Source organism: Acinonyx jubatus, chromosome F2 (genome assembly GCF_027475565.1).
Source record: "Acinonyx jubatus isolate Ajub_Pintada_27869175 chromosome F2, VMU_Ajub_asm_v1.0, whole genome shotgun sequence".
Classification (NCBI taxonomy): domain Eukaryota; kingdom Metazoa; phylum Chordata; class Mammalia; order Carnivora; family Felidae; genus Acinonyx; species Acinonyx jubatus.
In genome coordinates, this window is record NC_069394.1 from 59,652,815 (window position 1) to 59,679,783 (window position 26,969).

General features: G+C 41.4%; 1 protein-coding gene across 1 annotated transcript; it reads right to left on the minus strand.

The window, feature by feature from the left end:
* Nucleotides 1–26,534, minus strand: RDH10 (retinol dehydrogenase 10). The gene is made up of 6 exons (XM_027064378.2): nt 26,241–26,534; nt 24,400–24,635; nt 4,712–4,810; nt 3,370–3,515; nt 1,501–1,632; nt 1–1,389 (listed from the first exon to the last, which is right to left on the minus strand). The coding sequence occupies exons 1-6, from the start codon at nt 26,527–26,529 to the stop codon at nt 1,266–1,268; spliced, it is 1,026 nt and encodes a 341-aa protein (XP_026920179.1). The 5' UTR covers nt 26,530–26,534; the 3' UTR covers nt 1–1,265.
* Between the last annotated feature and the right edge of the window lie 435 nt (nt 26,535–26,969).

Below are 26,969 nucleotides of genomic sequence, written 5' to 3' on the forward strand. Positions count from 1 at the left end.
TGTAGGTTAATTCTTTAAATTTAATCAGTCCTTTATAAAACGTCCCAATTAGTAAAAGATGGCTTATTTTAATAGCCTTAAACATTGGTCGCTATTTAAACAAGACATTCTAAAAAAAAAAAAAAAGGCAATCACATAATAGTTTATAGTAATTTACAAGTGGATGGTATACATTTAGATACAGAGGTAGAGGTCCACTTTAACAACATTTCACTAATACACATTTACCAAATTCAAGGCACAAAATAGTTTGCTTTACAAAAAAATACTGTAAAAATGTCAATTGCTGTTCTACAATGTGAATAAAACTTTCAGAAGAATCTTTACACCCTTCCATACGTACTCCATAGAATATGGTTTTTCCCCCTCAGTAATCATAGTTGGCACAAAAATGGGGACTTTTTTTTTAATGCGGAAGTTCCCAATTTTAGGAACTGTTTCTTTGCAGAGCTGCTATGTATTCTAGATAAAAGTCCACTCAGAGAAATGAAACACAGCAACTTCCTGAGGAAAGGGCACTTTCTGTATGCAGCAAAATTCACAGGTAGAAAATGTATGACCTTTGTGGATAACTAGGTCTCCAGAGTAATAGATCCTTAAGGGAAGATTTCAGAGATAAAATTAAAAATCCGGCTAACACTTCAGTCATTATGACTTTATTACAGTAAAGGTGATCAGGTCTCTTTCTTAATCAAACATCATTTACTTCAAATTGGTGGAGATTTCAAAATTCCTTTTCAAAAGAGCTGTACACACAAACACCACGAAAAGCCACACAGGCTTTGCAAAACTGAAACTTATAAAACATGAGAAAATAGAGCACTATCAGTCCTTGAAGTTGCAAGGGCGTCAATTGGCTAGAGTTTAATTACAAGAATTAATAAACTCCATGGAGATTAAAAAAAAAAAAAACCCACACAGCTGAAACACACTGTTGTTATCATCTCTAGACTTTCTGCTCATTAAAAAAAATAATGGTAGCCTGGAGATGTCACACAGTGCTTGTCTAAGAGATTTGACAGGTTTTAGGGTTCCGCCGAAAAGGAGCCTGCTGGCAACAAGGTAAGCTCACTTTTGCTGATCACATTTTCCAAGTATTCTAGTCGGTTAATTTACACTTTATTTATTTTTTAAAAAGTTGATTTAAAAAAAAGTCAACATGGATTTGGAATCCAGAGAATGTCAATAATGCTGATGTAGATAGGACTGAAATACCTTGATCGTCTTCTGATAGAAATGATATTCCATACAAAATAGATCGATTCTCAGATTCCATTTTTTGCTTCATTATTGTTTGTGGCTTGTTTTCTTTGAGCAATAAATGGGTACATACACTTGTCTGCTCCTAGGAACCGATACATGCACACGACTGCTTCAAAAGGGAGGATGCTGAAAAGGGAAAGGGGGCTATTAGCAAACGTGTGACGTCTCATGTGAAGTTACAGGGGTGGGGCAGGCATGAGACAGACGCAGTGCACCAGGGAACCCCACCCGAGTTACCTCTTCATGAACGTCACGATGTACATGAGGCGGGGGGTGCAGATCATGGGCTGGTCGGTGAGGATGGCCTTCATGGCCTGCTTCACACAGTAATCCGGCTTCAGAGGGGGCAGAAAAGGCTCAATTTCTTTCCTGGAAGTTATACATTAGAAAAATGAAATTAACGCAAAGTAGGGAAGACTGGAAATACACATCCAAACATTAATAACGGCGTTATCTAACATAGGTTCATTTTGTTTCCTTCATTGTGCTTTTCTGTATTTTCCACAATTTCTTACTATGAATACATTTTATTTGCATAGTCTGGAAAACGAGCTAAAAAAAAAAAAGCAAAATCAGTCTGCTTCTCTCTAAAATGAGAAAATCATGTTTTTAAAATGCCTTAAAATGTATTTCATATTATTTTTCTATTTTTTTTCAATAGAAAAAGAAGAGAGTGTTTGGCATAACACTCAACCCAAACATTATGCCATACTTTTTATTTATTTCTAATATATTTTTTTTAACATTTTTGACAGAGACCAAGCACGAGTGGGGGAGGGGCAATGAGAGAGGGACACACAGAATCCAAAACAGACTCCAGGCTCTGAGCTGTCAGCACAGAGCCCAGCGTGGGTCTAGAACTCATGAACCGTGAGGTCATGACCTGAGCCAACACTGGACACTTAACTGACTGAGCCACCCAGGCACCGCAACGACGCCAAACTTTCAGTGCTAAGTGTTGCTGAAATGATGGCGCGTATACTGGCATAACCTTCCTGAGTGAAGAAAGCTACACACATTCCAAGGTATTTTCTCTCGGGGGTCTCTGAAACAAAGTACATATAGACATCCTACCTTCAGCTGAATCCATTACATTACACATTAAAATAACCTAATAGTATAACGTACTCCTTTCACTTTTCATTGTCTCACCACAGTTTTGGACACCTGCCATGATGCTAAATAGGAAACAGGACTCCTTATACTCTCAGCAATTGGCTTCTAAGTATATAAGACGAAGACACACACACACACACACACACACACACACACACGGGAAAAGAGGCAGAGCTTGAGTCTGTTCCTGTCCAGACTGGGAGTCAGCCTGAGACTGGAATGACTCAAATCAAGCTCCACCTGCTTCCCAGCTTGGCCAGGCTCAGGATGTGTTAAGAATGGCCCTCACCAACAGGGAACTGGTTCAGTTATCTTCCTTTGCCTTTCAAATTCTTCCCAGAAAAGATCTCAAAGTAAGCATGTCTTCACAGGTATCCTATTAAGATTTCTGAGCTTGTTTACCGGCTTAGTTCAAGTCTGACGTGACCTGGCATTTATATTCCCATATGCCTCCTTTCAAAGTGGGTGGGAATTTTACTTTGTCTTTAGTAAATCTAAATAGTTCTTCTCATTCTGTCACAATGAATCTACCTATATATACTCTCCACAAAAAGGAAGCTCCCAAATCTGGAGAGCAATATTCAAAGGTCTTTTTAAAAGAAAAGCTTACTCTTTTGTGACAGTGACATTGTTTCAGATCCAAATCAAAGTCACATTCATTTACCAATACTAAAGAAAAAAAAAAAAAACTCCTAAGGAAGTAGCTTCTAAGGAAAATCCTGGATATTTATGTTTTCTTCTTGAAGGTGCAGAGAGGCCAATTCCTTTCTGATGCTTCTAGACTGACTTCCTCGCGTTAGTATCTGTGTGGTACCCGACCCTCACCTGTTAAGCTTTTTCATTGGAACTTTACAAACCTTGACCAATGAAATGACAGGTTGAACTGTGAGATGATAGTTATAGGGTAAGATCTGATTCTACATATTCTCCCAATATGGAAAGATGATTTCTAAACCAGCTTTTTTATCAATAAGATAGGTTCTCACTGACCTGATTCGGCAGCCTCTGAACATGCCCGTGTCTACAAGGTAAGGGCAAACCAACGTTGTTTTAATTCCATCCTTTTCCGCAGCCTTTAACTCATGGCTCAGGGATTCATGAAAACCCACCACTCCAAATTTACTGGCACAATAATCCTGAGTTAGAGGGGGAGAGAACAGAAACACTAAGTATGTGCACAGATCCCCCACCAAACCCCCGAACTCAAGCTTCCGTGATCCTATTACTTTGGTTATGTGTTTGATACAGAAGGTTACAGGTGACTAAGCAAAGAAAAGGAAAGCATTTTAAAAGACAGCTATCTGATGTGGTTTGGTGCAGAAATAATAATATTTTCAAAGCAACAGCAGACGAACACTTTTTGCCACATCGACCAAGTATCGTATTACTTTGGGGAAGTTACCACAAAGGATTCTATAAAGGCTAACACACTGAAGCTAAAAATGGAGAAAGGTTCACTTTGAAGTTTCTGGAAATTTACAAATGGCCTCTTGTTCAGTAAAGGAGAATAAAAATCCAGTTTGTTTAATTCTATGAGAGCAAAGGTGAGTCTAGCTTAGGTTATAAGTTATGATCCACTTGTCTTTTTAGTGTAAAGTGAAGAAAATGATAACTACACCTTGCAAACTTAAGCCAAACCTTTACCTAAGAACACACAGTATAGAAAGTTCTCCTTTGTCCCATTTGCAATGTAGGAGTGGAAATGTAGAACATGGAAGCCATCTGTTATTTGGTGTTCTTTTGCATATTTGCATGCAATTTTTAACTCTATGCTATAGGCTCCCACAGGACAGACAGCACAGGCTGATACACACACATGCACTTTACAATTTGTGGTGAAGAACAGGGCTTGATTAAGCCCAGTTCTACAGATCTAACATTGCGAGACACCTCACATCTGCCGTAGCCATCTTCTCTGATGAGCTGATACAGGATGGCTCACTTCTGGCAAGTTGACCAAAACAGAACGTCAACCTTTGGCCTCATTCATCTGTTTCCCGTGGCACTGCCACTGCCCTCCATGGTTTCGTTCTTGACCCTGCACCTCCCCACCATCATCATGCAGAACTGCTAATGAAAATGGAGCACACTGAGGACTGGTCCACCCAGTGCTGCTGCTGCTTTGTCAAACTAGCAGAAGTGATTTTATGGCACAAGATACTAGAGTTGCACCTCACCAGCTGGCCCTGGGGTATCGGAGAACATTCCACAAACAGCACACAGGTAGAGTGCTTTCATAAATGTATGGGCAACAGGTACTCTTTACAGGATTTGGGGATATTCGGGATAAAGCGACTGAAGGAAGGAAATGCTTTATATTAGACAAACAAACCTCAACTCCAGCAGTACTGAACAATCCCAGGGAACTTGCAACTGTCACAATATGACCATGATTAATCTCCAGCATTGTAGGAAGAAAAGCCTTAGTGGTCTGAAAGAGAAGGAAGATTGAAGCTTTAGAACTGACATTGTGAGTTTCATCTAAAAGCCAATCCTACCTAATGTTTTACCCACATAATAAACGTTTCCCAATTCATTTAAAAATCTTACACATCCATGAAAAGAGAAGATCCTTGAAGTGTCTGGTTAACATAACACCGTATCATTGGTATGGCAGGCCTATTATAAAGCCGTGACCAAAAGGACTGTAACACAAGAGCTTTTGGGGACAATCTCCAGAGATGAAAAGAAAGCCGTTAGTCGAAGACTCTTTATCACCTTTCAAGTGATAGTTATCTGCTAATCTAAACTACTCCCAGGTCAGAGATCTTTTTATGCTCATGACACTTTAACACAGCTATCTCCTGGTCTGTGAGAGGACCTCCAGCTTACCCTGTATCTACAGGAGGTAAAGTAGTTCAGGATGTAAAAACGCGGGATGAAAGTACAGGATCATTTTAATGAAAACTGTGGCCTATTCTGACTGCACTGCCAAGAGCTTACAGCATTCTGAATGCACACACCCCTCTGTGGAGGTTTACAGGGCAGTGACTTTCCCACAGAAGCAGGTGACTGGCCAGTGTAGCCAAGCAAGTAGCAGAAGTTCCAGGGCAACAGACCCAGGGACAGCATTGATTTCTTATTCACTAAACTCTTTTTTCCTCTGGATCTTTTGCCTTCAAGACACAACAAGGCTGTATTAAAAAAAAAAAAAAATTACTTCAAATTGCTTAAGATGATCTATTAACTACTTCACCAGGCTCCCAACAGTTTTATAACCTGCTTCTTAAAAGAAAGCAGCAAAGAGCAATCTGTCTACTGTTGAGTTATATCCCATTGCCAACACAGCCTCCCCATGATTTATGAAGTTAAACAAACCCAAACAATACACACTGGACTTAAAGAAGAGTTGCATGCCCCTCTCTGAGGATTTCCTGGCTAAGGGATCACTGAATTTTTGCATAAATATCTAATTTGTTACAATAATTTTTGCATGTACAAGATCAAAAACGGTCATTCCATTTATTTTGAAGCTTTTCTGTGTTCCAATCCATGGTGCACACAGTTGCCAGATGAATGTCTGTCAAGGGTCCCAAGGTGGTCCCCAGTCTGCCTCCTGATTAGCATGCAACTCCCCTGCCCCAGCTCCTACCCCATTTTTCTGGGCCACCTCACTGCTGCTGCCCAGGGCACCCTTCTCACCTGTGAGGTTTTACCCATGAATTCTTTTCTAATCTGACAATCTACTGCCAATGCCCTCCTACATCATTCAAACTATAATATTAATCACGTGTTTACAAAACCTCTTATGCTTTTCAACATGCTTATGTCACAGGAGTTTCGAAGTAATTCTGTACTGGAGGTGTTGAGCCTTTATATAATTCTATACCACCTTAATTTTGTTCATATTTCTTTAAGACATATGGTCAGTACCATTCACCGTAACATAATTACATGTTCTATGGGATTTTGATTGTTTTACATTTATTTGTCTGGCTGCCTCAGATGAAGCTGGGAGATGAAGCTTCAAAGATTATGGGAGAATTACTCCCCTGTGATACCCTGTGGAGGAGAGAATGTGAACCATGTGCCTTACGTACTTCAGAGACCTGGCATACTACTGGATGGAAGAGAGACACGTTTCAGCTGGATTTTTACCTCTTTGCAGTAGTTAGTGGGAATGGCTAGGGCAATTACGATAATAATTATTATTTTGGTCTGCTTGATAGCCAAAAAAGGCAAGACCTGGTACTTCAGGTCATTATACGTTCAATTTTAGACTCAACAGCTTATATATGGCCATTATATTAAGAATTACAATAAAGTAACATCATTAAATCTAAATAAGAAAATGTATCCTTAAGTAATCAAGTCTGTAAGTCTTCTTTTAAGTATCTGGTTATGATGAACTGTTCCCAGATTAACTAAAAAGTATAAAATTTATTCTTGACGTTATTCGGAGACCAGTTCTAAATATTAAAAGTTTGCCTAGTCTTAGAAGACAGGGATAGGTTTAGTTCAAAGGATCTTACTTTTAAGTTCTTAAGTACGTAGAAAGTCTCAATATTAAATCCCAAGAAACGACACACAGCATAGAATACTGGCAAGAACTTGCTGCTTAATCACCTGATGAATCTGAATCGCTGACCCTGCTTGTTCACATCACCAGTGACCACTCACTCCAGCTGGCAGCTGGCCCTGACTAGAAACACACGGACACAGAGCAGTTTGGCTCTAATGACCTCCCCGTGCTCGTGTGTGACGTTCGTTGTTGCCTGCAGGTGTTAAATGACCAATCCAGATCCCCTGCACCATATAAATGTAGGTGATACCAGATTAACAAGTTCCTAACTTTTTTTTTTAAGTTTAATTTGTTGCATGTTCTAAAACTGATTAATGACCCCTTCCCCTTTTCCTGAAATTAGTCTGGTGGTATTAACTTACTCATTCAACAAGTGTTTCTTGAACATCTATCACAGGCAGGTACTGTTTTATGATCTGGCCAAATGATGATGGCTAAAACGGGAGCTGGTTCTATGCCTGTCTCTAAGCAGAATTTACACTTACCGGCACTTAATTGTTAAAGCACTAGAACAGTTCTAGTGTATCCACAGGGTATTATGCCTGTGTATTCTAAAAACTGTGACTTGGGCCTGCTTTCCTCCCCACCCACCCTCCCACCAAGTAGTCTGCAGGGACATTTAAGCTACTTGTTTTGTATTTAAAGGAAGGAGGAAAAAAAAGAGAAAGAGGAAGAAAAGAATCCAAATATGGCTGGCTAAAATCTTTTCCAATTGTGGGTTGTAAACATTTTTCAGAGAAATATGCTTCACTTTGAGTAGCTAGTAAAGTGTGACACAGGTTTGTTTTAAAGCTTCCTTTAGGGAGGGAGAGTTAAACAAAAAAACGTAGTGGCAGGTCAATGTCTGGTTTAAAATATGTGATTTCTTTGCCCAATCAGGGACAAACACGACCTTCTGTATAAGTGAAATCCAATGTGTCGTTTCATTGCATTTTCTACATCCTCAGACAAAGGCCTATATTCTTTAGGAAGCTCACCAATTATAGGCCTAATACAATGACACTGCTATCAAGGCTGAGAACAAACAAGGTTGAGGAAACTGGGAAGTGAGAAAAGGCATCCAAGGCCAGGGTCAGCCTCAAAACCCAAACTCACGGTTTCCCAAAACTGGGGTCAAACACTCAGCTCCTAGTGTGTGCCAGGCAAAGGCATGCCTGAGGTAAGAGCGTTCACATCAGGACCACTGAGGTTTCTTTTTAAACCTGAGTTTTCAGGGTTCGCACTGGAGCCTGATCCACGTGACTGAGCACTCAGGCTGTTAATCATTTCCTTTGCTGCCTGAATGGAGGCAAGCAATTACTGCTTGTGCCTTATTTCCACAACCCAAGTCCTGCCTTGTGTCTGGGGCACATTACCAAATAAACTTTGATCAACACTAATTCTATCCCTTACTTTACAAGAAAAATGCTATAAATGGGTGGCTAGAAAGCATCATATTTTCAGGAATTTTCCCAAGTAACCTGACTAGTTTTCTTTTCTAATTACTCTTGCCCTCAACAGTCTGGTAGATGACATCTGAGATAGCACAGTATATTCCGTCCTTGACACAGTCTGACAGCACAAAGAAATCTGGCACTTTGCAATGAATTATTAATGTGCACAAATATTGTAGCATGTATGAGATGGGGACCAGCAAAAGGTGAAGTGCTAGTTGCCATGACACCAGTCAGTTCAAGCTAAGGTTCGTGATCTTTAACTTTGTCTCAAAGAGTCATTAAAAGAACATAAAGGGCACATCTAAAAGCACATCCAAACGGCTTAAGTATAAATTCATGCGTCTGCCACCATCGGTGGATCTGAGAGGGGCAACTCAGATAACTCACTGAACACCTGGACTGCTGTGTGATCTCCACTCAGGACGGATTACCTAGATCAGAAGTTACCACCCAATACAGGGGGCTCTACAGAAAGTGCAGAGTTATTAGCTGGTGTCAGTGGTGGCTGGCAAAGTTAGCTAGATGCTTAACCCGAGTTGGAGAACGGCGCTCCGTCGCTGCGTCCTTCTGTTCAAATGTCTGCGAAACAGAGGACATGTAGCTCTCCATCAGGAAAAATGGCTGACTCTCGATCCAGGGGGTCTCAGAGTCAGTAACCAATATATATTCGTTGGCATTGTCGGTGGGAGAATTTAAAGTTGGAACAGATCTAGGGAGTATTTTATCTGGAGCAAGAGATAACTCTTATCTCTGTCTCCTTCTGCGTCTGTCTAAAAAGTGTGGAGACAGACCTTTGAATACTCATGAGTAATTTTATCACATGACTCCAATACCATAATTGGCCACGAGCTGATGGGGTTGTTACTGCTGACTAAAAAGAAAAAACAAAGGAGGGAGGAGGACATTCAAATGGACACTGACATTCTTATGAAACATACTTAAATCTAATATTGCTACAGCTCCTCGGGGTTCTTCAGAGCACTGGGCACTTTGAAAGATAACTGTAAAGGTCATATTTATAATATAAACAAGAATTCCTTAAACAGAAGTGTGACTGGACACAGACATGACATGTCATATCTCGAGAAATCTTTGAAAGTTAGGTTTACGCCAAATTAACTTCCAACAGTTGTAACCCTCCAGATCATTCCTGGTGCTCTTAATGACACACAGCAACACACAGCCTGTGGCTGCACTGTCAGGACAAATTAGCCTAACGTTCGACAAAAGGGAATGTGAAGAAATGTGGTGTCTGGCAAAGCCTGGCTTTTGAAATTTCGAGACTGATGACATTTTAAAGGTGTAGGTAAAACACCTAGAATGTGTTTTCCATATTTGCAAGCCATGCCAGGTTAATGGACACTAAGGGAAAAGCAAAGTTAATTTCTCACAGTAGGAAAAAGGCCTCATGCCATATTTTTGTGTGTTTGTATAACTGTCTTACGGTCAAGTCCAGAAAAAGCATCTTTGAAAAAGAATCATTTTAAAGTGTTTATCTCTCATGTGAACACCAAAAAACACAAGACTTTCATTTGTAAAGAAGGTCATAAATCATATTTTGATGGGAAAAGGATTAACATCATCAGCACATATAAAATAGTAAGGCTTTTCAGAATCCTCAAATTAACAGCAGTATATACACAACTTGAAAAAAAAAAAAAAAAGTACAGTTAAGACTCCACTGCACAAAGAACACCTAACTGGACACACTCACGGCCCCTCCACCTGGTACAAGAACTCTACTTGCTGTTCTGCTCCTTCTGCCTTTGTCGCCTCCTGGAGTAACTTATCTTTATCAGAATCACAAAGGAACATACTGCTTATTTACAAGGCTAAAATGACATCTGGTGGCACTCTTCTCTGAAAACTCAGTCACTGCTCCTGGAAAACTATGATTCAGTAGTACATACAAACTATTGAAGGCGCTGTGAAAATATAGTGAGCGCAGTTAAAAAGGCTAATAGGATAAGTCATCAGCATGTTTAAAGATTGAAAAACGGTGACATACCCCCCCAAGCTAACCTGGGAAAGGAACATATGGCTAAATACTCTTAATTCTGTAGATTTACAGGTATCTGCTTGGTAAATATACTGACCACCAAACTTAAGAAATTTCACTCTGACCACAGAATGTGATAGTTGAAAGTTTTCATTACAAAATTATCTTTTAAAAAATTTTATTTATTTACGTAATTTCTACATCCAACATGAGGGCTCGAACTCACGACCCTGAGATCAAGAGTTGCATGCTCTTCTGACTGAGCCAGCCAGGGGGCCCCACAAAATCATCTTTAACTAGGAAGTAAAAACTAAATCTGAACTTGCTAGCAATATATTGATTGACTCTAAATCTTTTAGTTTCACTTAACAGCACAAATTCTGAAATCATTATAATTGAATGACAGCTTTTTTTTTGTTGTTCTTATTTGGTTTGTTTGTAGAGACAGGAAAGTCTCCAAATTGTGCAACAGAGCCCCACGATACTGAAGCCTGGAACTAATCTTGGACTTAACAAAACATTCATCAAAATCTCTTATCAGATTGACACAAAACATTCTGTCTTTAGCTATAGAAGAGAGGCTAAAGAATATGTCATAACTGTTGAATGCATACCAATGTTACATCTACTGTCCTTTTTGTTATTATTTTGAGGCTATGGGGATTAGTTTAACGTTTGAAGGCATCAGCAGTTAATGCTTAACACACATGCACTAGTACATTCCTACAGTTGCCCTGCAACCAAGAAGCTAATAAAAGAGCTGGGCTTTTCAAATGAACACCTAGATGATGACACCATGAGTTATTCAGCAAAAATAAATGCTTCATTAACTTGCCTTCCCACTGTTAAAGCATGGGATGAATCTACCCCAAGGCAGCAACTCACACATCGACATTCCCTTGCATTTTAGGGTTTGCTATGCAGAAATGCTGGAAAGGAGGTAACTTAAAACTCAATCTGTCTGTAAAGTACACTGGTCTTTGGAGTCCACATGGTCCCAACTGCCAATCAGCTAACCATCCTTATTACTTGACCTCTTTGAATCTTGATTTTAACTCATTTGTGAGACAAAAAGAGAAGGTTCTCCAAGGTTTCTTTGTTCAAAAATGTTACGGCGACTTATATCCAATAATGCTTTCTTCGATTCCTACCACACATCCGAAATGCAAGTTGTAACACTGAGGTATAACTTGCATAAGACTCTCGTAAATGACTCAATACGGTATCAGTTCCATTAGTGTAGATGCCAGCATCTGGTAAGCAGTAAAAATCTATTCATTAAACATTTATATGATGTCATGACTGTGCCTTTTAAAATAATGGAACTTGAGTTCAAACCTCTTACATATTAACAAAATTACACATTATCTGCAAAACATTGTTTTTCTGTGTCTCGGTTAAACTCAGGGAAGCTTGGTATGTTAAAAGAAACTGAACGCTGAACACTGTTCCTGAAGTGCTGTCTTCCCTGACCCTCCCCCTGGCCGAGTCCCAGATGATCAAAGGAGTGTTCCATGATCTCCTTCAAGCTCAGGCCCCTTTCCCTATTTAATAACGCTTTACAGAATGATGAAAATAACCCACAAAATTGCAGCCAAATAGTCTGCTAAACAACATGTTGTCATTAATCCCTTTGCTTTGCCCCAAACTCAGATCGCATCTCAGAACTTGTAATAACAACAGATCTTCCAAAGGGCAGAGGCCCCGCTTCTGCTCTAGTGACTACTAACCACTTCCAGGAGGCATAAACACTGCACACACAAGCTCAGCCACTGCTCAGGCCCTCTGTAGGGGCCGGACTCCTTTGTCCCTCTGCCCCCATTCCAACAGCATGGCCCAGCAACATCCCCGTGATCACCTTTCATCATCCTCTGTATTTCGTATGTGTAAACAGTTTACACATCCTCCCTTGCTTCCTAGTTTGCTTACAGTGGAATCTTCAAAAATAATAAAATCGTTACGTAAGTAAAAAATATAATCAAGAAGTTACTCCTGAAAACTTATTCTGAAGTGTGCACTGTAACAACATAGAATTTACTCATTACAGATGAGGGTCTATGAGGTCTCTGTGTTGTGTGAGGCACAGTTAAAGAGAAAACTTTCGTCAACATCTGAGGGAGCATGCACGTTAGCAAATCAGGTTCCATGCTGATGACTGTTTCTAAGCTTTAGTTCTCGTAGTGTATGACATTTTTCTGGATTCAGAAAGCATTTTGGACTTAAAAAAAAAATCACAACTTAAATTTGGGCTCAAAAGCCCATCAGTTGTAGCTTATATGTCAGTACCTTCAAACTACCACTCCCCTACTAAATTAAGAGATATCTTCAAGGACAATGATTGCTAATCCAGTAACTGGTCTGGTATATTCTAGCTTCATCACAGAAGACAGCACTAATCACTTATCAATCACAACTCTGGCAAAACCACCTAAACTGTTCCTAAATTGTGAAAACTAAAAAGGGAGACCTCCTCTTAGGTACAGCAGGTGTCTAAGAAATCATGCCCTCCATTATCTGATACTGGATGCCAGTGATACGCCAGGGGCCAGGAGCGGAGAAAAGGGGCATGCACAACAGGCAAGGTTGTAACTTATCCTGGGCAGCTCTTTAATGCACGGTCTTCATTTTGTTTCGTGACTCTCAGGGCTTTGGAAACTCCATCCTGGGCACGGTGACCAAGGGGAATAGGGAGGAAAAGTGCACCTGCACTCTTCCTTTTAGATGCTGGACCGGAATTCAAAAAAAAAAAAAAAAATAATAATAATAATAATAAACCTAGAGTAAGATTGGAACACAGAGTGTGTGGTCTGGCATTTTTCTTGTCTGGGAGATTTCTAAAGGGCTGATTAGCTCAGGAAAGAAAAACAAAAAGGCAGGGTAAGGAGAATATTGAGAAAGTGAGAAGGAAAATGCGTATTCAAGACCGGTTCCTCCTCAAACTTTGATGTGCCAAAGAATCACCCGGGATCCGAGTCCAATACAGATTCTGGCCCAGGAGGTCTGGGAGGGGGTCTGAGAGTCCGCTTTTCTAATGTACAATCTGCCAGATGATGCCATCACTGCTACTGCTCTGGAACACAGGCTGAGCACAGGGTTCTAGCGAGAGCTAGGGAATCTGTCTACTCTAAACCTCAAGGGGCTTCAGATCAATTTCTCCTACAAACTCAGCAGAATTGGAAGATTAAGTTTGCTGCCCTCTATCCTACCCTCACTCTCTGAACCGGGATATTAGGGGTTGGGAAGCCCCACTCTCCATACCATTCCATTCTTGTAAGATAAAGCCTGGTTCAAACCAATGTCAAGGGCTCCCAGTGCCTTCTACAGACAACTATGAGAGTTTATGGACTGATTCTCTGTATATTTGCCTTGGATCCATTTTTAGCAGTGGCAAGCCCCTCTGTTGTCGTTTTGAATGTTAATGTATGTTAAAATCTGATACTCAAAGTGATGGCGTGAGAAGGTGGGGCCTTAGGGAGCCCTCAGCAATGGGATCAGTGCCCTTCTAATGAAGGCCCCAGAGAAACCCCTCACCCCTTCCGCCATGTGAGGTTTCAGCAGACAGCTGTCTTTGAACCAAGAAGTGGGCCCTCACCAGATGCCAAATCTGTTGGCACCCTGATCTTCTTAGACTTGTAGCTTCCAGAATTGTGAGACAGAAATTTCTGTTGTCTATAGCCCATGCAGTGTATGGCATTGTTACAGCAGTGCAAATGGACTAGGACAACCCCTTAGCCATTAGAACAGGCTCCCAAACAGAGACCTAGGAGGCTTCAAAGTCCTCTCCCTGCATCCACAGAGGCTTTGAAGGCTCAGCTTTCAAGACCAGGAATTTAGGCCCATTCCACCTCAGCTTTTACCTTTTCCATTTTTCACATTTACCTTTCTGAAGCTTTCATGCTTTGGTAAGCCTATGAGAAAACCCCACCTAGGAAAACATCAGCCCTTTACAAATCAGATGCTTGGGCCAGAAGTTTGGACAACAGCAGCTGGGCAAAACTGCATAATTTTGAAAATCCATGATTAGTGTTTCCAAAGGCAAAGCTTATAGAGTTATCTGGAATTCTAATCCCGTAAGATTATTATGTAACAGAATAAAAGTTTTACATTTTCCAGGAGATAAGCTTTAAAACAACACCAACAAAAAACAAAACTCAAATCATCCTGTTACTGACACTTTATGGTACCAAGTATTTCTAGAACTTTGTGTGGCCAGTCCTCATAGAAGTGCCCCGTTTATTTGCTACCTTTTGTGTCCAGCTTGTCAATGTCAACATGTGAACCAGAAAAAGCAAGGAAGCCAAGTGACTGAGAATATCCTACAGTCTTCTCAATGAGGTAACCATCTCAGATGCAAACCATGGAAAATTACAGAAAAGGCAGGGAAAAAACACATGAACTGGGCTTTAGTAATAAAATTCTGATGCGGTGCTGGTTCTTTAGCCTAGAATTTTACATTCTTGTCTAATTTATGGAGCAAACTTTCTGGAGATATTAAGCTAGGGTTCATTAGTCATTGCTAAAAGAACTAAGCTAGTAAAAAAAAAAAAAACAATCAGCATTTGAAGGGGGATTCTTTCATAAGTGACTCACAGAAGAAAATTGACAAGGAGCTTTGAACCGGTGGCCCAGCTAAGTATTTGTAGAAGTTCTAAACTAAAGTCTTGGGATGAGGGTCTGGGTCCTAGGTTCTTCTTTCCCCAGGGGTGACCTTAGGCTAGTCCTATAATCTCTCTCAGTTTGTTTCCTCATCCATAAAAATGGGGATAATGGCTCTCTTTAATTCAGGGTTGCTTTGAGGCTCCAATGAGAGGAGAGTGTTTATGAAAGGGTCTGTAAAATTTAAGTGCTATATAAAAGTATAGTAAATGCACTCAAGACTCATTAAGCATATATTTACAGGCTATTTTGGTTACAAGTGCCATCTATTTTTGGTGATATTGTTTCTTCAAGTTCCTGCAGTTCCTGGTTCTTACTATGTATGGCTCCCAGGCCTCCCTGCCCTCCACACAGCACCAGACCACGCTTCCGGCAAAATGCCAGTAGCTGACCACCAGAAGCAGCCTCAAAACCACATTGCTAAGCAGCTGTTTCAGTTGCCCAGCCCCTTCCGTTCAGAACCTTAGATGCTGCTGGGAAACAACAACGCTTTCCAGTAACACCTCTCCTCTAACCCTCTCTCCTCCAGTCCTCTTTTACTAGGAGCAGAAACAACCGCTGAAAATATAAATTACCACACCTGACAGAGAAGAGTCTAGCAAACATAAAAATATTAAAAGTTAGTACAGAACTATTTTAAGATAACTTATTATACCTGATGTATCTTTTTCCCAAGAGATAATAGAACTATCTCGTCTTTAAAAACCCTTGAGAAATCAGTAGGGGGCAGTATGTTAAGTGCAATTTGCAGGTGGGAAAATTCAGGCTTTGAATTTTAAGTTTCAGTTGTCCTCAAAATACCCATGTGCTTACATAAGTTATACCACAAATATTTTCCCAGTTACACTGATTTGGGAAGTGTTATTTTGAGCCCCATTGTTTAGAATAACACTAAGAAGCTGAACCTTGTTAATATTTAAAAATTCCAGTACTAAGCTATTTGAAAGAAAGGCAAGAAAAATTCACGTTTTTATGCAAGCAGCAAATGAGAGAGAAACAGCACGGTTTCCCCAAACCAAACCAAGCAAAACAAAAAAAGCAAGACAACAACAAAACCCCCACAAAAAACAACCTTCACAATATTAACACCATGGCCATCTTTCATGCATCACTTTGTGTGATCTTTGAAAGTTTCACAGACCAAGTAATGTTTTGTTTCCAAATGTGAATTCATCGTAAGTGGCTTGTCAGTTGGGCTAATTTGACAGCACTCAAGGCTGCGGCAGTAATTGCCCTGACTTGTTAAATATTCTAGCAGCATTTGCTGCAGTGTTGAAAGTTTTATGATCATTAGGAGAGGATATTCAGTTTTTTCCCTGTGGTTCACTTAATTTTAGTTTCAGAGCGTTTAGGAAAATGGTCCCTGACAGGTGTGAACTTGATTTCTAAGAGAATTGACAAATAAAGTAAAATGAAAAAGGAATCTAAGAATGGGCCATGCTGGGTAAGATCAAGTGAAAGATGTAAGTGTTCCCTGTGTTGAAAGACACACCCTCCAGGGCTGGGATGGTGTAAGCCTGCAAACCCAGGCCGACCGGGACCCAATGGCTGGCCAAATATGTCAAGGTGACTGGGATTAAATCCTACAGCCCTGCTCTGACAACCTGTACTCCAAACAGTGGTATCTTAAGTGTGAGGCCACAATATAGCGAAGTTCTCTAAGGCTGGCCCACTCCAAAGACTGCCTGTACACTCTACCTGTCCACTACAGATTTTTAAAGAAAGAATTACAAGCTACCACCCTCTGAGATATTTTCCCATTATGCTTACAAGAAGTCTCAGCCTAAAAGAAATCTTTAGGTCAGATGATAATAGAAACTATAAAGGGTTAGTTCTTTGAATAGCTAACTCCTATAGTAACTTCTGAGATTTAAAAAAAAAAAAATCAGTAATTAAACCAAGAGAGATTAACACATTTTAATCTGATCCCTAGAGTTCCAGGCTCAAAACATTGGATTTAACTCATTCAGTTGATACAGGGAGTAGTTCCCGATTTCTTAAGGACTATCAGAGTTTGTCATACTCCAAAGATTAGCTACAAAAGGCCCTTTATCTTGGGAAAATTACCGCTTGTATGTGCACAAGGAAAGAAGATACAAATCCACCCTGCCAGGACACCCCCTAGTGGAAATTCAGCATAGTACATACAATTTGGGGTTCCAAAAACATCCTGGGTATTTAGGACTTAACACAGTGGCTCAAATGAACTTTTTCCAGTCCGCTGGCTATAAATACACCATAGTCATGAGCCTTATTATTCATCAAGCATTCCAAATCAAGAAAACAAACATGTCATCTATACATCTATCCACGTAGGCAGGTATCTGAATTAAACAGAGGCGTACTGGCTACTTATAATTGAACGAAGCTTAATTTTGGTTTCTGAAAGAAACAGAACAGAAATTTTAGATGAGTCTGTTAATATTCTTTAATTCAAGGAAAAAACAAATAAAAAGGGGTTCCCTACTTTAAAAAATTATTCTAAGTCCCAAGTGAGGTTATTAAACTTCTTGAAAGGAATTGTATTCAAGTTAACTAAAGTCAATTCACTAGAATTTGCCAAAGATCTTAAAAGTCTGAAAAACGGTTAGGGTAAAAACAAATTTAAAGGGAGAGAATAAATGAGGAGAATACGAGCAGTTAAGTATTTGGCCACAGGGTTTGTAGCTCTTCCCTAGGCCCCAGTGACCCATTCCTGCAATGAACAGCAAAGGACACCACCCAGGCACACTCCATTCAAGCTTTTTGAACAAGCTATTCAATCAGTGTTAACATTAGCACAGGTTAAAGAATGCTTTCACTTTGACATGTCCTGTAGATTAATTTCTACTTGGGCAGATAATGGATAAAACCCTAGATGAAGAAATAATGAGGGAGAAAAGAACAAACATCAACTCCGCTTCCAGGAATCGAGATAACAGGACATAATCAAACAAGAGTGGGCCATTCCCTGGATGGAACTTTAAACTATTCTACAAGGACTACACCCTAATATACAAAGAGAGTATTAAGTTAACACGAAAATATTATGAATATTTTTTTCCTCTCTCAGGAGTAGTGATACATTTTGTCTAAACTATTCAACTTCTTTTGTCTCCCAGGACTCAAATGGCAGACAGCGGAGTGCTCAGGGCTCCATCAAGGCACAGTGAGGTATCCAGCCCTGTGGGAGTTTTGGGTTGACCAGGAGATATGATAGATGATGAGTTTGGAAGGCAGGTGGAAATCAGCTTTAGAAGATCTAAGCTGCCATGCTAATAAGCCTGGACTTCATGCTGTGAACAATATGGTCACCCAAGGGTTTGGGGTAGCATAATCTTTAAGCAGGCACATAACAAATTCGAGTCTGCTAAGATAACCCTACGTTGAAGAGCAAAGGCTGGGAACAGGGAAAGAAGTTCAGAGACTCCTCCCAAAGTCCAGGCAAGAGGTGATGGAAGCACATGGGATAAGGCAGGACTGGGAAGGAGGGGATCAAAGTACATGGTAGCAACAGAACAGTCAGGACTCATGAATGCGGGCAGGATGGAGAATTAAAGATACTGCTGATGTTCCCAAGTTTGGCACTGGCCACACCAGGGAATTCAAGAAGGGGCAAAAAGAAGTGAGTTCAGTTTTGAGATTTGTTGATTTTAGGGAATGAGTGGAACAGCCAAGACAGGTGTGTGAACTTGGGAACTGTGTTAGAAATCAGATGAAGCCACTGAAATAAACAGATTACCCAGCTAGAGGTACACAGTGAGAAGAGGTCTGAGTATGCAATCCTAATCATTACATCTCAGAAGCAGGGAGGCCAGGAGGACTGGGAAGACAAGAGAAGCAGGAAAAAGTGGGCTTTTTATGGAAACTAAAGATGAGTTTCAGAGATGGTTAACAGGATCACATTCTGTAGAATGATCAAGCTGCACACTGGATTTGGCAATTACGGGAGCACTATTACTTCTTCATATGATATTGGTTACTCAGCAATATTTTTCTGAACAACTGAGGTAACCAGACACAGATTAAAACATGTATCTAAAATATTGGAAAGATTTTTAGAGGATGGTTCTCTGCTCATACCAGTTATGTAAAGTGATGTTTTATCAAGTCATAGATACTGATTTCTAGTAGCAATAGATTTGGGCCTAGCATGTAACATACCGAACATAGAAACTCGATGTTCGATGGGCATGTGATCTTATTCTATGTTAGGAAACAAGGCAATGAAATGACCCTCTTAGGGACACAGTCCCAAGTACCTGAGTGGCTGCTACCTAAGAGATATTCTGAAGTGGGCTCACAAGAATTAATAAGATAGAGTATTCACACCCCAGGTCAATTTGCAGTTCAAGACCTAAAAAATCTTTATTTCTAAAGCTCAAACATGATACTTATGCATGTTATTTAACAGACCCGTTCTATCAGAGACTTAAAAATTGGCCATGAATTCCAACCTTTTAGTAGCTATTGTAAGATAGGAAAATAATATTTTATAAAACATTTGGTATAACAATTCTTAATATTATGGTTTGAAGGAGGAAGTACTGGCCTAGTAGTTTTATATGAACACTTTAGAAATGATTTTTTTTTTAATTCTAAACCTAAGAGGACTTGAACAAAACTAGGTTTCTCTAACCAGAGAACAATACAGTATTTGAGATTAAAAACCAGTAAATCACATAGGAACTTAAACACTAATGATTAGGGACCATTCATGAGATATTAGGTACTACCATAGCACTAATGTCTTTAAGTGCTACATTACTCAGATCTAGGTGGTGGGCTTTTACTTTTCCTGGATGGATTTTAACTAAATAGACTTTAGACATTTGGATATAGATAAATGCCTAATTCAGTAATTAGTATTTTAAAACTGTGAAACCTTTTAAGTTAAGTGGTCTATTAATTAACTACCAATTATCTTGTCTGACTACCGTATCAATAGAAGTAAATTACCGACTAGCTATTTGACAGATTTAGCCCTTTACCATGCAAAATTTCTGCAGAACATAAAAGGCCTGGAGTTAAATGCTTTTGCTACCCCCTTTTGGTTAATCAGGGATCAATTTGCTGCTCACGTATAAAGGCCAAATGCAGCTCTCTGGTCAAAAAGGATCTACAGATAAACTATGTCTCGCAAAAACAGCAAGCTAAGATTGGACTCCTCTTAAAAAAATAACAAGTGAAGCAACATTAACGTTTTGGGGGGAAACATGGGTTTGTAATTCCTGTATGGAGGCCAACCTGCCATATTTCAAAGGAGCCTAGAGAGGTATTTTCAAATTTTTGTAGCACACAGAGATACAGAGGGAGCCTAAGTGAATGTTTTCTGTGATTATGCCCCAATTAATGTGCATCGTATTGCATACATTCTCCTTGGTCTCGTCCTAACCATGAATGTCGCACAACAGATTATACTGACTAGAATCCATCCCAAATCTATCACTTCTTAACTGGTGACCAGGAGAAGGTTCCTAGGAGAGCTGCTGGTGATGGAAGAATACTGGACGATGAAGGATCACAGGACACTGGAGGGCTGTGCAGAACAATGGCAAGTTCTGTGAAAACTTCCAATTGCTTAGAAGTACAGACTACGAGGTTAAGAATCAAGGAAGGAACACAGGAAAAATCCTCTCCTTGAGGCCCAGCCATTAGGAAATATGAATGGTTGCCATAAATTCAATTGGAGCTTGATTCAAATTGGTTTATCAACACCGGCCTTCTCACAGTCGCTAGCCTTGCACCAATGAGCAGAGTTAATATACTACAGTAAATACGAGCACACAGGCGAGGCCGGGAGAATGGAAAAGTTGTATAGGAAAAAAAAAGGAGATACAAACAATTATGAATGTGAGCCAGCCCCATGTTGAAATTTCCTCAATCTTATGCAGCTTGAATTAGTCCAACATAATGCCTATTACCTTTTGAAATTTCAGAAGACAGGTCCCTGTGAGTATCCTCTGAGTAGGCTATCTTCTAAATATTTAAGCAGAAGTCTAGCCTATACTATCAAACATTTATTGAGTGTTTATTTAGTCTCAGGAGTAGAGTTCTATTGCAGGCTGGGGAAAACAAATAGAAGTATATAACAAACTGCCTTCAGAAAGCTTGCCATCTATTTCAGAATTTCAGGGCACAATGCGTAAAAAATTACACAAAAGAGCATGTACTGTGCCACAAAGGAGGAGAATAAAGAGATGTTGCAAGAGATTAATAATGGCAAGAAGAGAGGGGCACCTGGGTGGCTCTGGTGTCTGACTTTGGCTCAGGTCGTGATCTCGCGGTTTGTGAGTTCAAGCCCCACATGGAGCTCTGTGCTGGCAGCTCAGAGCCTGGAGCCTGCTTCGGATTCTGTCTCTCCATCTCTCGGCCCCTCCCCTGCTCATGCTCTGTGTCTGTCTCTCAATAATAAATAAACGTGAACAAAAAAAAATTTTTTAAATAATGGCAAGAAGAGAAAAAGCTTTACACAAGTCATTTAACTGCAGCTTCATCAGAAAATAAGGGATTAGAAAATAAGATGATCTCTAAGGATCCTTGCAGCTCTAATATGCAAAAATGCCAGAAAAGGGCTGGAGTGGGGAGGGAAGATTATAGTAAGAACTTGAGCTAGGCCTTGAAAGGTAGAAGAGTGGAGGAAGAGGGTCTCCAGGCAGGGCCAGTAGTAGAAGGGTTTGGAAGTAGGAGCACCCACAGCTTTTCAGTGGAAGTCCACACGGCTTTCCAATTCACTACATGGGACTTTAACTCTGGGTCACGATCAACATACCATTTAGTGTTTTATGAAAACAGACATCGACTGCTACTTAGAAATCTAGCTCCAGACAATCTGTTCAAATGACTACACAACTGTTTGCTCAGCTGATCTACTTTTTAAAATGAACGGGGCAACTTCTTTCCCCCAGCCAAATATAGTAAAAAGACACACTGGTTATTTTCTCTGGAAGGAAAACAGCATAAACCAATACATCTTTAGACAGTTGTCACACACATTTTTGTTAAAGAGGACTACTGGAAAGGAAGCTGAATTCAGGTAGCTCTTACATCACAGCATATGTGCACCCACCCACCCCCACTGCCAGTCCCTGTAAAAATTATAGTAAGTCTTCCTTTAAATTTTAGTTGCTAGTTCTCAACTTCTTAAAAGGTTTGTAAGTCTCGGCAAGAAGTCAGAAATTCCAACTCTAAAATGAATTTTCTGACTCAATATTGAAAATAAATTCTTAAGTTTAGATGCTTAGGGGAAAAACAGCTGGAGAATTCAGGAGCCTCCCATATTTTAATATGAAGTGACGTCATTATGGTCAAGGCTTCCAAGAACTCCCTAAATTGTGTAGTTAAGCAACATCTCAAAGCAAAGTAAGGACTCTGGGAAGGTGGTATATTCCTCCTTAGTATACAGATTCAATTCCACAATAATTTTTCTGTCAGAGACCTGATTCAATTTTCTCCTTAGGTTAGAAAGTAGTCCAATATTAGAGTACAGTATATCAAATGATGTGCATTTTCAAAGCTAAAGCTATGGATTTTCTGTGCTTAACACACTCTAAATTAGCTCCCATTTTCTAGGATGTCTAGCGAGAAAAGGCTGCTTTCCTCTTCAAAGTATTTAACTGCAGATTGTATGGGGTTTATTTAAAAGTGTGGTTTCATTTGCAATTTTACAATTCAGGAAAGTAATCATACAGAGAAAGTAGGCAAGATTTTAGAGCACTGGGTAGGTCAAAGTTTATGGTTCAGAAACTGAGGATCATCTCAGTCAAAGGCTATGGAGAAAAAAAAATACTGGTGTTGGTTCACAACTAGCCCACCAATGGCTATATATCTGTTTAAGGATGACAAGCTGACTAAAATCAACTGGAATTTCTAAGGCACTTCCATCCTTATCATTCAAATACAAAAACTACAAGGCCACCTGCAATTCACATGTGTTATTTCAAATGGTGGCTGCTTGTTTTACTCAGAATTGTCAATACATAGGATTCTTGATAAACTGTATTGCCAAGTTTATTCATCTGCAGTGCCCTTTACTCACCTGATGCACCCCTTGCCACTTGTTCTTGTGGACCCCATGGCAGCAGGGACTTTTATTCAGTTGCCCACCCCCACTGCACACCAGACACACACACACACACACACACACACACACACACACAACCTATGCACATGTGCCCCCCCCAAAACACACTTAAGTTCCCCCAAACTATATTTGGTAATCTCTTTACTCATTTAAAAGATCAATATGAGTTAGTTAAGTCATTTATGTGTTCATTTCTTGAGGTTTGAAAATGGGTTAAATAGAGCTCATGTTTGAAAATAAAACGTTAAAGGAAGCTTCTTTCAGGATCAGAGAAATGGTTTGATATTCAAGGAACAACATTTGAATAAGCACTTCTAAAGCCAGATTAAGTTTTTAAGCAGTTGCTAAAAAATTAATGAGGTTTAATGTGACCTATTTAAAAGAAACAGTTCTTTGTTGTGTTCCATTAGAAGGCTAATCCGCCTATGGAAAATACAAAAAAAAACAACAACAACAACTCAACATCCTACCTCCTTACCCTTTCCTTATTGGCTCTTGCCTATCTACGAAAATCAAGGGGAATTACTTCAGAGGAGGAAGAGAATAAAGTGGGTCAACAGTGTACAGTTATGGGGCAGAGCTTCACACCCAACATTACTGAAGTTTAGCTGGAAAATTGGGACTCATTTTGTCCCCAGAGCAACAGAAGGCCCTCCTTCCCTCTCATCCTTAGATGCTGTAGTTCTGACGGTTAGAAGCAGATATGGTTCAAGTCTCTCCTTCCTCAAGTCTCACTGTCCTCCTGCCCCTTATATAGCGACTCTGTGGTCCTATCAGGGCGACTTCAGTTCTTCTGAGAGAGGCATCTTGTAAGCTGAGACAGTTCTGAGACTTACTCCATCAGGACAATGCCACAGACCCTGTGGCTGGTCAATGGATGTTAAGTGACTGCCAGGGTGGCCTGACCACTCCCAATGGACCACAAATGCTGATCTCAGAATCTCTGGCACTTTCTAAAATGTGGCTGAGCAGTAATTTGGAAGCCTAAACTCTGACTTCAGGAATTCATAAGAACAACCAATGTTTTACAAACTCAACAGAAAGTAAAATAAACAAACCCAGGGTTTTATGCTCCCTCTAGTTATTTTTATGGCAATCTTTCAAACTAGTTCAAAATGTTCAGTCCTTTACTCTCTCAAGAAAGGCTGCATGGGACGGGGGAGAAAATAATTATTTGATAGTAACTGGCATACAGTGTAATTCACCATGGGGAAATAGCAAATTGGAAGGAAGCTTTGTGGTGAAACAGTATAGGTGTCTTCCAGGATGGTATTGAAGTCTGGCTCCTTCCCAACCTTCTCATTGAGGAAGGCCTAGTAATAAAAACAAGGATGTTTATATTTACCCAGAAGTGTGCGTGGCAATTGACCATCATGGTTCTCTCAATGAGCTCATCAGGACATTCCAGAAGGTGATGCCCAGAGACCACGCCGGCATTATTGACCAGGACTGAGACCTCACCAACCTCCTTGCGGACCCTTTCTGCAGTCAGGTAGACATTCTCCCTCTTTCCCACATCACAGGTGTAGGTAAAAACCTGCAAGTTACAGTGGGGCAGAATTTCTTCCTCACCATTTCCAGCTGTCCTCCGAAGTCCAGATGAAGGGGGAGAAAATGGAACAGAGAAAGGGTGGGGGGTGCAAAATGTGAGTCACGTGGCAATCAGTAGGACAAAGATCACACAAAACAAAAATACTACAGTGAGCTTCAGATTTCTGACACCATAAGGCTTGCCAATGACTGAACTTACAGCTGCCTTCCTCCCCCAAGAGTCTTTGGGAATTATAGCAATTTACTGGATAACTTTGCTTAGGGGAAAATCATGTAATTGTGACAAGCCCAATACAAGTCAGACCTCATGGGATCAGCTTCCTGGAGCTAAAGACACCTGGAAAGAACTGATCTCAGCCCAGAGAATAACACCCCCTCCTCCCAAACACAAATAATACACACTCCTCTTTTTTTGAGGACCAGGGGCCAGAATCGGCTCTTTTTCTTTTAGTAAGAGCACCTTCAAAATGGGAACCCTCCTTAAGGCTCACAAATCAAAACTGTAGCTAACAATCTGAAGTCATCCAAACCCAAGAAATGAACCTAAAGTTTCTCATGAAAGAATGGAGGTCACTGGTTTGTTTTAACTGGAATCTCCGAGTTCTCCTCAGAAGCACCTCGCATAAATCAAGTTTACAGGTAAATATGCAATTTTACCACAGAAGATCTCAATTTTGAAAGCCCAAATCTCTTTCCTGGTTTTTGAATACCTTTATCTTCTAGGTTTCAGCAGGGAACACAAAAATCTGTATTTGCTACCCTTCCATTCCACTTTTGAAAATGTAACAGTTTTGACCTTTGCTTTTCTGGCCTAAAAGGCAGGTGCCAATACTTATGGTGAAAATTGATCGATATGGGGGGAGGGGTGGGGTACAAGTTAATCTCCTCCGTATAGTTCTATGTATTTTCCGAAAATGAAAAATTTTGTCAAAGAGCAAGAGCCATTATCAAATTTCCTGGACCAATATTTACGGTTGGTTATGGTCTCCGCATTGGCTTAAAAAACAAGAAATAAAAAACAAAACTCCTCAGGTTCAGGTTAGTTAATAAGTATACAGTGAGGCAGATTTCCTGAGGTTATCAAAAACACGGAATAAATTTACAATGAGGCTTAAATCCTCCAAGCGCTTTCCAAGAGGCAGCACACCTTTCAATCAGGCTGAGTATGTAACTAAAGCACTTACCTGTCTGTGGTGCAACAATGTAATTATTTTCTGGCGGCTAAAGTTATAGTGAAATCATCAATGCCGCCTTAGCCCCAGCGGTTCAGACCACAGTAACACACAGACATGCATCAGTCGAGTCTGAGAACAACTTCCCAGACTCCTTAGTCTCCCATCGCAAAAGCGAGTGAGCCATTTCTTAAGGATTCACACCTGTGCGAACAAGCTCTGCCTTCCCGATATCCCCAGAGGGTTTAGGAAACCCGACATTCGCCCCCAAAGAGGACCCCCGTAAAGACAAGGGTCGGCACACCTTCCCCCTTCTAGAACAGAGGTGACCGTGCTCCTTTCCCAGGGGGCCAACTCCACTCGCCGAAGACGAACCGGGCTGACCAGGGCAATGGGGTTTGGGGCCCTCCCGGGGAGGGCTCGGGGGTGGGGCGAGGCTTGATCCGGCGCAGGTCCGAGTTACCTTGCAGCGCCGCGGCGTCGGCCGCCTCCAGGTCTCGGTAGATGTGGCGCACCATGCCCGCCGTCTCCTCGTTGCTCTGAGTATTGATGTCCCAGAGCACCAGCAGCGCCCGGCGCCGGGCGAACTCAAGCGCGAAGAGGCGGCCCAGGCCGCTGCCGGCGCCCGTGATGAGGCACACCTGGCCGGCCACGCTCTTCTCCTTGGGCCGCACCAGCCAGCGCGCCGCGGCCAGCACGAACGCCCAGAGCACTTTGAAAGTGACCACGAAGAACTCCACCACGATGTTCATCGCGACGCCCGGAACCCCGCACGAGTCCAGCGTCCGCGTCCGCGCTCACCCCGCGCAGGGCAGCCCGGCTCCCGGCCCCGGGGCGTTTGTCAGAGCCGCCCAGACCAGAAGGCTGCGCCCCGCGCCCTCTCTCGAGGTGCCCTCCGGGCTGGAGTGCGCGGCGCCGCTCCCTGCTCGCGCGGGGCCACTCCCGCCCGGGCTCGGCGCGGTGGCCCCGGGGTTGTGCCCGCCGCGGCAGCCGCCCGGCTCGGCGCCTCCTGCCGGCGGCCGCCCGCCCGCCCGTCCGCCCGTCCGTCCCGCAGCGCCCGCCCGGCCGGTCCCGCTGCAGCGGCGGTGACAGCCGCGAGTTAGTCGGCGCGCGCTGCCCTCATGGCCAAGCCGCCGCCGCCCGAGCGTCCCCGGAGCCGGCGCGGCGGCTCCCTCTCACCCCGGGGGAGGGG